General features: G+C 37.6%; 1 protein-coding gene across 6 annotated transcripts in view; it reads left to right on the top strand.

Moving 5' to 3' along the window:
* Nucleotides 1-12,431, top strand: part of LOC110108302 (phospholipase D delta) — a 46,238-nt gene that overhangs the window by 8,355 nt on the left and 25,452 nt on the right. For all 6 annotated transcript variants that reach the window (XR_003699585.1, XM_020838879.2, XM_028691906.1 and 3 more), the window contains exons 3-6: nucleotides 4,121-4,315; nucleotides 9,778-10,053; nucleotides 10,129-10,197; nucleotides 10,391-10,538. Coding sequence is in view for 5 of the 6 variants with exons in the window: in XM_020838879.2 (XP_020694538.1) it covers nucleotides 4,121-4,315; nucleotides 9,778-10,053; nucleotides 10,129-10,197; nucleotides 10,391-10,538 (688 nt within the window). In the remaining variant the exon portion in view is untranslated. The remainder of the gene's footprint in view (nucleotides 1-4,120; nucleotides 4,316-9,777; nucleotides 10,054-10,128; nucleotides 10,198-10,390; nucleotides 10,539-12,431) is intronic.

Raw genomic sequence — 12,431 nt, 5'->3', positions numbered from 1 at the left:
TGTCCTCTGTAATCTGAACAACTCCTTCCAAAAGTGGCTGAGAAACATCTTATCTCTATATGATACTATCGCCTCTGGTACCCCATGCAATCTGACCACCTCTCTGATGAAAGCTGAAGCCACTGTCACTATGGTGTACGGATGTTGGAGGGGATGAAATGAGCATACTTACTCAATCTATCCATCACCATCAAAATCACCATGAAGCCTTCTGAAGGGAAGTCCATCTATGAAGTCCATGGATATCTTCTCCAATACACGTCCCGGTAAAGCCAACGACTATAGTAGTCTTCTTGGCGACATAACCAGGTATTTGTTCCTCTGACAGATCTCACACCTAGCCACCATCTCCTCTACATCTCTATGCATCCCCTTCAAGTAAAGCTCTGAAGCTAACCTCCTGTAGGTCTTTTGAACACCTGAATGCCCCCCAGCCACGCTTTCATGAAACTCTTGGAGTAAGTTTGGGATGCGGATTGAGGTCTGGGGCATTATGAACCTCCCTTGATACAACAGTCTGTCCTCCTCCACTGAGTACCCTGGGTGGCTACCACCTTCCCTTAGTAAATTTGTTTTGATCTTTCCCAACTGCTCATCCATAGCGCTCTCCTCCCTAATGGCCTCCAAATCCATCATCAAAGGAACATACACTACCACTGTTTGTATCTCTTCCATACATCTGGACAAGGAAACTGTCGCCTTGTTCTCCCCTCCTGGTCTGTATTGAATTTTGAAATCATACCCCAACAATTTGGACAACCACCTGTGATTCTCTTCAGTCACCATCCGCTACTCCAATAAGTATTTCAGGCTCATCTGATCTGTTCTGATAATGAAATGCTTACCTAACAGGTAGGATCGCCACTTCTGGATGGCTAAGACGATGGCCATCAACTCCCTCTCATAGACTGATTTCAACCTGGCTCTGGCTGCCAACACCTGGTTGAAGTAGGCAATGGGTCGCCGATCCTGCATGAGTACTGCCCCCAATCCGTATCCTAAAGCATCTATCTCCACTATGAAGGCCTGAGTGAAGTCTGGTATAGTGGTCATAGCTTTTTTTAGTTTCTCAAATGTTGTTGTGGCTGCCTCTCCTCATAAGAATTCATCTTTCTTTAGCTGCTCTGGCAGTGGCCATGCGATAGTGCTGTATCCTTTTATGAATCTTCTGTAGTACCCCGTCAGCCCTCATAATCCTCTTAACTCCTTCAAATTCTTAGTTAAGGTCCATCTCAACATAGCCTCCACCTTTGACTAATCGGCTGCCACCCCTTCCTTAGACACAATATGACCCAAGTATGCTACTCTGGTTTGGGCAAAACAACACTTCTTCATGTTGACCCTCAGCTGATGTTCTAGTAGAACTCCCAAGACCAACTTCAAGTTCTTTAGATGCTCCTCATCAGTTATACTGTACACCAAGATGTTATCAAAAAATACCAGAACAAATTTTTGGAGGTACTGTCTGAACACCCTGTTGATTAGTGGCTGAAAAATAACAGGGGCATTGGTAAGCCCAAATGACATAACTAGAAACTCATAATGCCCTTCGTGCGTCCTGAAAGCTATCTTTGAGATATATTCTTCCCTCATTCGGATCTGATGGTATCCAGACTTCAAATCCAGTTTGGAGAATATCATTGCTCCATACAGCTCATCCAAGAGCTCGTCAATCACACGAATGGAGGAATTTATCTGGTACTATCTCCTTATTCAGTGCCCTATAATTCACACAAAGCCTCCAGCTCTTATCCTTCTTTTTGACCAGTAAGGCTGAATTAGAGAATGGACTCACACTTGATTTGATGATCCCAGCCTCCAACATCTCCCTAATATGCTTCTCAATTTCATCCTTTTGAATTTGGGGGTAGCGGTAGGGTTGTACATTAATCAGTGACACCCTCTCCTTTAGAAGGATTGCATGCTCCTGTTCTCTGAGTGGTGATAACCCTTGAGGTGGCTGGAACACCTCATTGAACTGTTGTATGACTGGTTGCACTACAAGAGGAATGTCTCCCTCTTCTCCCACTCTGACCCTCTCCAAGCGTTGCAATTCCACCAAATATCCACCTCCCACCCGCTGTATGGTTATGATCATGAATTTGAGAGATACTCTAACCCTAGACAACCCTCCATCGCCCTAGATCATCATTCTCTTTCCCTCCACCATTAGTTCCATCCTCAGTGACCTTGGTCTCCCCCAATGTTTGCAGCCATTTCATGCCCAAGATGACATATGTACTCCCTAATTCAAAGGGAAGAAAATCCTCCCTCACTTGTATCCCCTAAATGGTCAACACCACTCTCCTACAAACTCCTCTACCCATTTCTACATTTCCAGTGCCCATCATCACTCCGTAGCCTCCTGTATCAACTAATTTCACCCCCAGTAGATCAACAATCTGGGTGGAAATAAAATTGTGGGTTGTCCCACTATTTATCAACACTATCACCTCCCTATCCGCTATCTCTTCCTTCACCTTCATAGTATGATTCGGGGTGAATCCCACTACTGAGTTTAGGGAGACTTCTGCCACATCTAGATGCAACTTCTCCTCTTCCTCCATCTCTAACCCGCTTCCATCTCACAAGAAGAGTTCAGTCCTTATACCCATGCCCTGACATTAACTTTTCTTCACATCTAAAACCCCTTCGCCCTTTTCTCTTGTATCTCCAACCATGGCTATTCACGTCCTCGAAGACGGGCATCTTCAATTTCCTCAGCTTTGGGTCATCCCTGTTGCCCTTGAATCCTCCATATCCTCCCATTCCACGAAGAGGAGGTGCTCTCCAGTTGTCACGATCTTCTCTCCGGCGATCATAACCAACCCCTTCATCAAATTCTTCTCTTCTTCTTTCAAATTCAGCACCTCTGCGATAAAATTCCTCTCTTCTCCCTAGAAAATGGTTCTAGAGGAGGCATTCCATCTTCACCCTCCAAGATCTCCACTTATGGATTTTCCCTTCCCCTAACATGTTAGGGGTTCCACCTCTTCCATCGCCACCGATGTTTTCCCTTGCTTCTGATGTCGCTGGACTAGTCTTCATTTCTAACAATTTCTTCAACATCTCTTCCATCACGGCAAACTTCCCTTCCAACCGTTTGTTATTGGAGGAAATCTGATTTTTAAAATCAGAAAATTTTACCTCCAACTCTGATTTTAGTTGCCCAATTTCTCTTTCCAAAACTTCAACATTCTTCCCGACCATAACTCTTCCCAAGATTTACTAGAAGATCTTCTTCCGGATAAAATTTCTGCGCTGAAATTTCTAGATTTCAACCGCCGATGGTCCAAAGACAACGCTTTGATACCAATTTGATAGGAAATACTTGAGTTTGCGAGTAACCCTATTGGAAATACTTGAGTTTGCATGCAAACCTATCATTAATTGTTGAAAACAGCGAGAATAATGCAAAAATCTGGGTGAAATCAACCCCAAAACGATGGATTACAATAAGGGAATCAAAGACAAGCAAACACAAAGCAAGATACAAGTGATCCTCAATTCGAGAGGAGGATCGTTCTATCCCAATCTCTAGACAAGGAATCTAGAGCCCAAGACGCCAAGGAACTACAAGAGAAAACAAATCAAAGCATAAAACCCTAACCCTAGCTTCTCATGCTTTTAAATACCCCCTCCTAATACAAGCTTCCTAATATCAAACAAATTCAAATTGGCCTCATGCTTAAACCGCCCTCTCTTTGCCTCTCTCTAATTGCCGTCCAAGGAGGGGGATGGGGGCACTTACTTAGGAGGTGGGAGCCAAAGGAGGTGGCTTAGACCACCTTCTATAAGTCTGAACCGGCCCCTCCTGGGTCGGTTTGGGCTGAACCGTAACAGCATTCTACTTGTTAGTTGCAACTTCTGCATTTTTAGTTTGGTGTAACATAGGCATTCCCTGGGTGTAGTGCTACCCAAACACTTGGCCTGAGTTAAATGAAAACATTGTCTCACTCTCTCTTTTGATCTGTTCATCATTTTCTCCTCTCCAAGCTGCCTTTCCTTTGTTTGACATGCTTCACTATCATGCAAGATCTTTACCTTTTTCAAGATCTTTCATAAGTTTAACCCTCTTTTTAAATACTGCAATAATGGAGTTTTTGGCTATTTTTTCTAGGTTGTGGGGACCATTTTTTCACACCATCAGAAATGTTTGCTTGTTGATACGCATGCTTCTCCAAATATGAGAAAGATCACTGCTTTCATTGGAGGCCTTGATCTTTGTAAGGGCCGCTATGACACGCCAGAACACAGGCTTTTTAAAGATTTGCAAACTGCTTTTTTAGATGATTTTCACAACCCTGCAATTCCTGTAAGTTACTTCTGTTTTTATCAGTTATATGATAAATCTCATCTCTGTTTTCTATTTAAGCCCTTATTCTGTTACCAACTAAACACAAATTGTTTTTTCCCAATTCGGGTGCAAAAAACTCATTATAATGAGTTTCAAATCAGCTTTTGGTTGTGTTTCATGACTGTTAAAATTATGGTTGAGAACACTGTTCATCAGTGTTGACCCTTATTATCACCATTTTGGTTGGTTTTATTTAAGGACATTATGGATGCGTTTTCTAAAAAGAATTTTGGCTTCATGTGCCGTGTTGATTTAGTACCTGAATTGATTGGATAGACATTCTATTTTTTTAAGGTCACTCTAAATTCCTTAGGATATCCTTCCTACTTCATTTTCAATAGTTGGGTTTTGTCTCAGAAATCACTTGGTATATTGTGCCTTCTTTATTATTGGACTTCGACTTGTGTTGACAGATATGTTTTTCTTGTTTTTATACTTTTTCTTTATCATTTATCCCTTGGATTCTTGAGGGATAGGATAATGAAACATTTATTCTCTTGAAGCATTATAGTGGTTTGTATTATTTTCTATATGAAGGGTGTTAACTAATTTAAAATAATAATAATAAAAACTGAAATAGAAAAAAAGTACAAATACACTGTTTCAGAGATTGATCAAACGGATGCAATCCTTTAGAAACGACACATCTGTTTGTTTAATACTAAATACATGAAAATAGAAAAAAGAAACAAACACACTTTCTCATATGTTCTTTGTTCATTTGACAGCACTGCTTGCACTCGCCAAAGCACCACTCATGCAGAGCCCGTGCTCCCACACCTGCGCGGCTACTTCCGCACCAAACTGCCTCCAACCCACGTGATCCTGCATGCTCGCCTTTGACCCGTACGCCTGCTGTCCGCCTCCCGCATGTGTGAACACCCTGCCCCAGTACTCACACCCGAGACACCTGTCGGCCTCCTGTACAGGCGAGCAGCCCGCGCCTGCCATCTTCACGCCAGACAGCGACACCCGCAGGCCAATTTATAAAAATGAGCATATTTTAAGTTTAAATTCGCTTAAGGAGCGTGTTAGTGAAAAATTTAAAAAGGAGCAAATACTGATTTTAATTATCCAGTTTCAATAGAAATCGGAACTTCATTATCCTGTTTTCAATTTCTATTGAAACCGGAGCTTCATTGTCCGGTTTCAATAGAAACTGGTATTCCATTCCACGATTTTCATAATTTTTTTTCTTTACTAAGAACCGGTGCTTAAATAATCAATTTCTACTTTAATAACCAAAATATTTTCTTATTGAGATGTGTGAGTGATAAAAAATTTGCAGACGAGTCAACATCGATGTTTGACTTTGTTACAACATCGATATTTCAAAACCATTTCAACATCATAGTCTTATTAATGTGAAGGTGTGCAAATTTGAGTTAGTTTTGAAATGTCGATGTTGTAACGACGTCAAACATCGATGTTGAGATGACATTGTTCATGTTGTGAAACCATAGTTGCGACTTTCCAAAGAGAAATGAATATTCGATGAATGGGTATTGAGTGCGGGCGATTGATTTGGTGTTGTTGATATGAATAAGAAATTTATTTTTTATATTTTAAATAAAAATATTTTAAATACAAGAAATTATATTTAAAAAAAATAAAGTATTTAAGACACAGGTGTCAGGCACGTGTCCAATTTGTATTTAATATGTTTTAATTAGACACGTTTTTGGCGTATCTGACACGTGCCAAAGTCATGTCGGACGCATGTCGTGTTATATATGTGTCGAACACTACACGCTTCTTTGAGGCGAAGTGTCTGTGCATCATAAGCTCTAATTCTCTTAAGATAGTTCCTTAATATGGAATCCCAAACCTGATAGTTCCCTTGGACATGGTTTGTTGGGAATCGTTGAAGACTTGTAACATCTTAGCTCTAAAGTTGAGAGGGATTTGGAATTTACTGAGCATGGCCCGCATTCGATCTGGTTGTTCATGACCCAAATTTCAACTTGAGAGATTGAAGAAACACAGACTTTGTGGGCTCTTGAGTATTATACCAACTCTATCACTTGTTTCGCTAGAGACCGCATTACATGATACAAATGTCATCTTCTTCAACTTCTTATCGGAAGCCTTCCTTGGGTGCAAAGAATTCATCAACAAATTTAGCAAGTTCTGTTATCTTCATTATAATGTAAGGATTGTATTCAATTTTGAGTTCAATGAGCTCATTATGCCATTTCATTATCTTGCCTGAGTGTTCCATCTTTCTCAGAGGTGTTAGTTGCTATGAGGATTTTTGGGGATTAGAAGCAGGCTTTGAGTTCATTGAAGTAGTCATACGAGTATGAATGTGTTTTGGCATGGTTACGTAGCTAAGTTCCGTTCCATCTAGAATTTTGAAGTAATAACCGGATATTATTTCCCTGCTTCTTCCTAAATAAGAATTGAGTTAGCTGCATGAACTTTTACTCCGAGATACATAAATAGGTCTTCACTTTGCTTAGGGCTATTGAGAATTGGCTTAAAGGTGAGAAATCTTTTTAATTGCTGAAAGGATGTCTCACAATCATCATCCCGTATAAAATGTTTTGACTTTCAGAGAGTTTTGAATTTAGAGACACTGATTATCAAACCCTTCAAAAATCAATTTAGCGACCATCTACCTCTAACACAAATTTAATCAACGTATATTTATCCCCAGTAAGCCATCCAATCCACTCACTTTCTATCTCAGTGGATAGCTTATCTGGCTTGCAGCCCAACTTAATTTATCTACAAGCTATCTTCATAGGGAGCTTATTTGTCAAACCTTACAAATCAATTTGAAGCTGCAACTCAAATATCAAACTTCTTACAAGCTATCTCATGTGCTTCAATCCATAAAATCCTACAAACTATCCTTGGATAAAATGTATGTTCATCGTAATTGGAGGTAGAGCCAACCCCACAAACATCAAATCCATTGTCTCCTATACTCTACCCCACAAAATCAAATGAATACTCTTTTTTACAATCTCTGCACGATAATGACCATGTGAACATCAAAATTTTATTAGAGGGGATTTCCACCCACTAACATAAGGTTTTCCCCATAATAACAAACTACTAAGGCTGTCATTCCCTTGATGCCCCAAAATTACTTGATCACAAAATAATAAAATTTTTAATAGGTATGGTTTGTTCAATTTCAAGGTTATAGATGGTTTAGATTCTGATTTATATTTGGGTTTATATATGATCTTATGTTTAACTTTTGTTTTAGATTTTGGTTTAGATTCTTATTAAGTTTCTCATTCATATGTATGTACAAAATCTAGTGCAAACTCTAGGATAGGTTTTGATGTGGATAGTAGTGCAAGTTCAACTTTAAATTCAAATTTTATGTTAGATATAAAGTTATTCTTTATTTTATAATCATCCTTTAGTTCTAGAAGGATATTAACATATTTTATATATTAATAACATCTTCAATTGGCTCAGACTTAATCTCATAATGAACCGGTGCTTATGTGATAGCAGTTGATGAAGTGTACAAAGCTTTTCCTTAAAAATACTAAGCAAATGTGCCTTAGTCCTGAAGAGAGTAAAATTGAAATATATTTATAACTCTAAAGCTTTGTACGACTCATCTATTATGATCGGTGAATTATAGCTCAAATCATAAATAATTTCTTTCCTAAGACTTTTTAATGAAATAGCTATTGATAAAAGCATTCTCTTGGCAAATTAAGCTCGACTCCTACTTTTTAATACCTAAGAAAATATTGAAACATATTATGGTCATCTTGCTTAAAGTTCTTACATTGATCATGCAAATAATCTCTATAATTGTTGAATGGCATGTATTATCTTCTCAGTTTATTTTTCATTATAGCTAGGGGTGTCAATTTCGGGTCACGGGTCGGGTTCGGGTCGAACCCGGAACTGACCCGGGTTCAAGCGGGTCGACCCTAACCCGACCTGGGTAGAGCGGGCGGGCGCGCAGCGGGCAGGTGCGCTGCAGGCAGCGGGCAGCGCGAGATTTTGAATTAAACGGGTTGGCGGGTTGATTGTTCTAATTCCATCAATTTATTTTTAAAAATCCATTATATGAAATCTTAACATATTATACCTTTAAAAAGTTCTTTTGACTCACCTTTCCATTAAAAAATGCTTCAAGATTATAGCAACTATCTAATGTTGAAATATTTTTCTGATTCCATTATATTCATAAAATTTATTTAGAACCATAACTAAATTGGTTTTATTTAATTTGCATTTCAAGTAATTATTGTTGTAGTTGTATGTTAAATAAAAAAAATACATACTTTTGTTGATATGTTAACTTATCTTGATATGATCCCTTTTTCTAGAAGATAAAGTCACCTTAGCCATTGATACCAGATTTGATGTTGGATTTTCTAGCGTCTAATGTTTCAAATGCAAATTTAGTACGTGATGTTGAGTTAAGCTATTTACAAAACTTCTATTTTATAGAAATATTAGATTAGAGGCAATCAACGTATATTGATTTCATGGGAAAATAATCTTATTTGAAATCATATAGAGTTCATGGGAAAATAATATTATTCTCCCACTTGATCAAGGATTTGAATTTAAAAAAAGATGAAGAATGGTCTATACACTCTAAAGAAATGTTTATTAACGCCATAGAACTATTTTAAATGCTTTATAATGTGCAGATGCATACAAGTGGATTGGATTGCATCGAATTCCACCATAATAACTCTCCCTAAAGATCCGCAGAAAATTCTGTGAAACCCATTGAATTCTGGAATGAAAACTCAAAAGTTTTGTTTATAGAGCTGCAAAATCAGGAATAAATAAGAAAGCCCTCCGGAATACTTGCAGTTCTGCAAGACCAGCAGACCACAAATTCAGCATAATCAGGAGTTTGGCCGGTGTAATACAAGTACTCCAACAGCAATAATCAGTTAAAATAGTATAAGGACTTGAACAGCGACAAACCTAATGAATAGGAGGATAAGAGAAGCTGCTGAAAAGCGATAAGGGTAGGAACCATCAGATGCAGGAAAAAAATTAGGGCCCTATATTTGGCCATAAAAAATTATGCTCATCATAGCACATGATTATAATTAGAAATTCAAAATCAAAGTTTAGAACAATTAATTTGACAGAAACCTTCTGTTTCTCGCATTGCCATACACATCGAGTTCAGCATTAGGCTGGTAAGATGTTATATTGGGCATCTTGAGTGAGATATCCACAGTATCTGATTGTATTTTTTGAAATTTTGATTGGATTATAAGGAATGAATCATAGAATATTAAAAACTTTTAAGAAAATTTATTGCTTTTGTATGGGCTCACTAGAATCTTTACAGCATAATCTGTAGATACATTTTCTGCTATTGTACAAGTTATCTTATTTGATAGTTTCTATCTCTTTTCAATAGATATCATCTCCGAATCCATATTTAACCTTCTATTAGGCTTTTGTAGCCAGGAACTAGAGGCCCGAGACAACCATGGCATGACTTGCATTGCAAAATTGAAGGGCCTGCTGCTTATGATGTACTTAAGAACTTTGAGCAACGCTGGCATACGGCAAACAAATTATGGTTATTTCAAAACAAGAAATGGAAATCTTACTGGAAAGATGATTCACTAATAAAGCTAGAGCGCATTTCATGGATACTCAATCCTTCCACTGTTCCAGATGATGATCCGAGTCTATGGGTTTCTAGTGAAAATGATTCTGAAAGCTGGGATGTACAGGTTTGTTATCACTATACACACCCTGCCCGTACGGCTGGATGGTAATCTTAGAATTGATCAACATTTTGGTTTCAGATTTTTCGATCCATAGACTCAGGTTCAGTGGCAGATTTTCCCAGACACGCTCATTATGAAGAGAGTCAGGTTTGTATATTTTTATAAGCTTCAGTTAAAATGATGTTATTCTTTGGTTTTACTTCGATCCTAACATGCTTACAAATCCTATGCCATACCTTAGAAAAATTTTTTGTTTGCAATTTCTGTTCTATGATGATAGGATAAATATTTCTAGGTTTTCGATTGGTGTCCTAATTGTTCTATATGTGGACCAATGCAGCATCTGTTTTTTAGAAAGAACGTGGCGATTGACAAAAGCATCCACACAGCATATGTTAGGGCCATCAGATCTGCAGAGCACTTCATTTATATTGAAAATCAGTATTTTATCGGTTCTTCCTATGACTGGGCAGATTACAAGAGTCCTGGTTAGATCATTCTTCTTCTTTCTTTTCTCTCATTAATATACTGTTCACTCTGCTATTTTTAATATTGCACATTTTTTATCATCATATTATAATTTTAACTTATTGTACAACGTAAATTTATTTTATTAGAATCTTCATCATTAACCTTGTTACCAACTATTTTGGGTTAGCTTTTTTTAAATTATCATTGTTTGTTCATTCCTATTGAGTGCTGCCTTAGATGTTAAACCTATTCTTCACAAGTTATTTTGGATAACTTCTATCCATATTATCTTAGGTCAGCTCCTTAATCATTTTATTCAAACTTTCATCATCATCATTAGCCTTATCCCAAGTCTTTTTTGTTAGCTTTATATGTCATGCGAAATCATTTCAAAATGCCTTGCTTGCATTGAAAATACTCAATTATTGCCCATACTATGAAAATTATGGACAATAGATGCAGTGTCATGTGAAATTGTTTCAAAATACCTCGCTTATATTGAAAATACTCAATTGTCATCCATTTTGCAAAATGGATTACATTGACATGTATGGACCATTGAGAATTTCCAAAATGGACTCCCATATCATTTAGGTTATCACACAAAAGCAAAACAAAAAATTTACTTGTGTGCTCAATTTGCGAATAAAGTCTGATGTGCTTGAGCAATAAAAAAATTGCAAGAAGAGAAATCGACATTTTTCTCTTAAAAAATTAAGAAAAATCTTAAAAAGAAATATATTTTGTTATTATAAATTAAGTTAAATTAAAAATTTATAGCTCAATTATTTTAATTAAAAATATAATACACATACGTGCACGCATAGATAGAAGTTTGTAAGAGATATTAGAGTATTTAAGTGGAAAATTAGGAAAGTGAAAAAATCACGTGGTTTGTCCTAAACGAAATGATTCCACCAGGGTAGATTGTTTGTTATAAATGATTCTCTTCGCCTTAATTTAAGAAGGCGCTGATACAATGGAGCATATGTGAACATTTGCAGGTGGACTACATGGTGGAAGTTAGAAGAGCCTTGTGATATTTTATTATCTTTAAATTATCATTTGTGGTCTATTCATTCATTCCCCTTTTAGGCGAGAAGACCATAGACCAATAATTCTAGTATAATCTTTATGTTAATATTTGGAGTCAAAGTTAGTGTTGACAACAGGCAGAGGCCTCACTGGCGATGGTCTGCATAGATGTTATGAGTGATAGCATGCAACAAAATTGGCATTTTCCATCCTTGGTATTGATGACATGCATTAGCTTTAGAAGTTATGTAGTACGCCAAAGCATGTATCAGCCTTATAGGTGATGACATGCGTCAGTGGTATTGGAGACAACGGGCGACAAAGTCAATTGGTGTTGGTGTATTTGGGCATTGGTAGATGTGAGGCCATAATAGGGTGATGATAGTTGGGCAATGATGTTTAGGAGATTATAGTTGAGGGATAGTGGTCAAGAAACCATAGTTAGGCGATAACAGTGAGATAATGGAGGTTAAGTGATAGGAAATACTTGATTTCAAGTATTCCCTAATCACTTTAGCAACAAAACTCAAGGCGAGCTGCTGTCCACAGCAGGAAATCAGCCAAAACAGTAGAAAAAAAGAGGAAAACTGCAGGAGATTAGGAGAAAACACCGGTATTTTACTAGTAGACGATGGAAATAGCAAAGATACAATTTGTTCTTCGATTCGAGAGGAAGAACGTACTCTCCAAAGTCTCCGGCGAAGCCAAGAGCCCAAAACAAAACCTAGATCTCAAAGAGAAAACTCAAATTCAAGATGAGGAGCTAATTCCCCCCAAACTCCTAATTATACAAAATTAATCATAAAGGACAATCATAAACTTCCTAAAACAGCCTTTCACGTTCAAAATTTCCCTCCTAAACTCCACGGCTCACG

This window comes from Dendrobium catenatum, unplaced genomic scaffold (assembly GCF_001605985.2).
Source record: "Dendrobium catenatum unplaced genomic scaffold, ASM160598v2 original_scaffold_86292, whole genome shotgun sequence".
NCBI classification, from domain to species: Eukaryota; Viridiplantae; Streptophyta; class Magnoliopsida; order Asparagales; family Orchidaceae; genus Dendrobium; species Dendrobium catenatum.
This window is presented reverse-complemented; position numbering and strand designations above follow the sequence as displayed.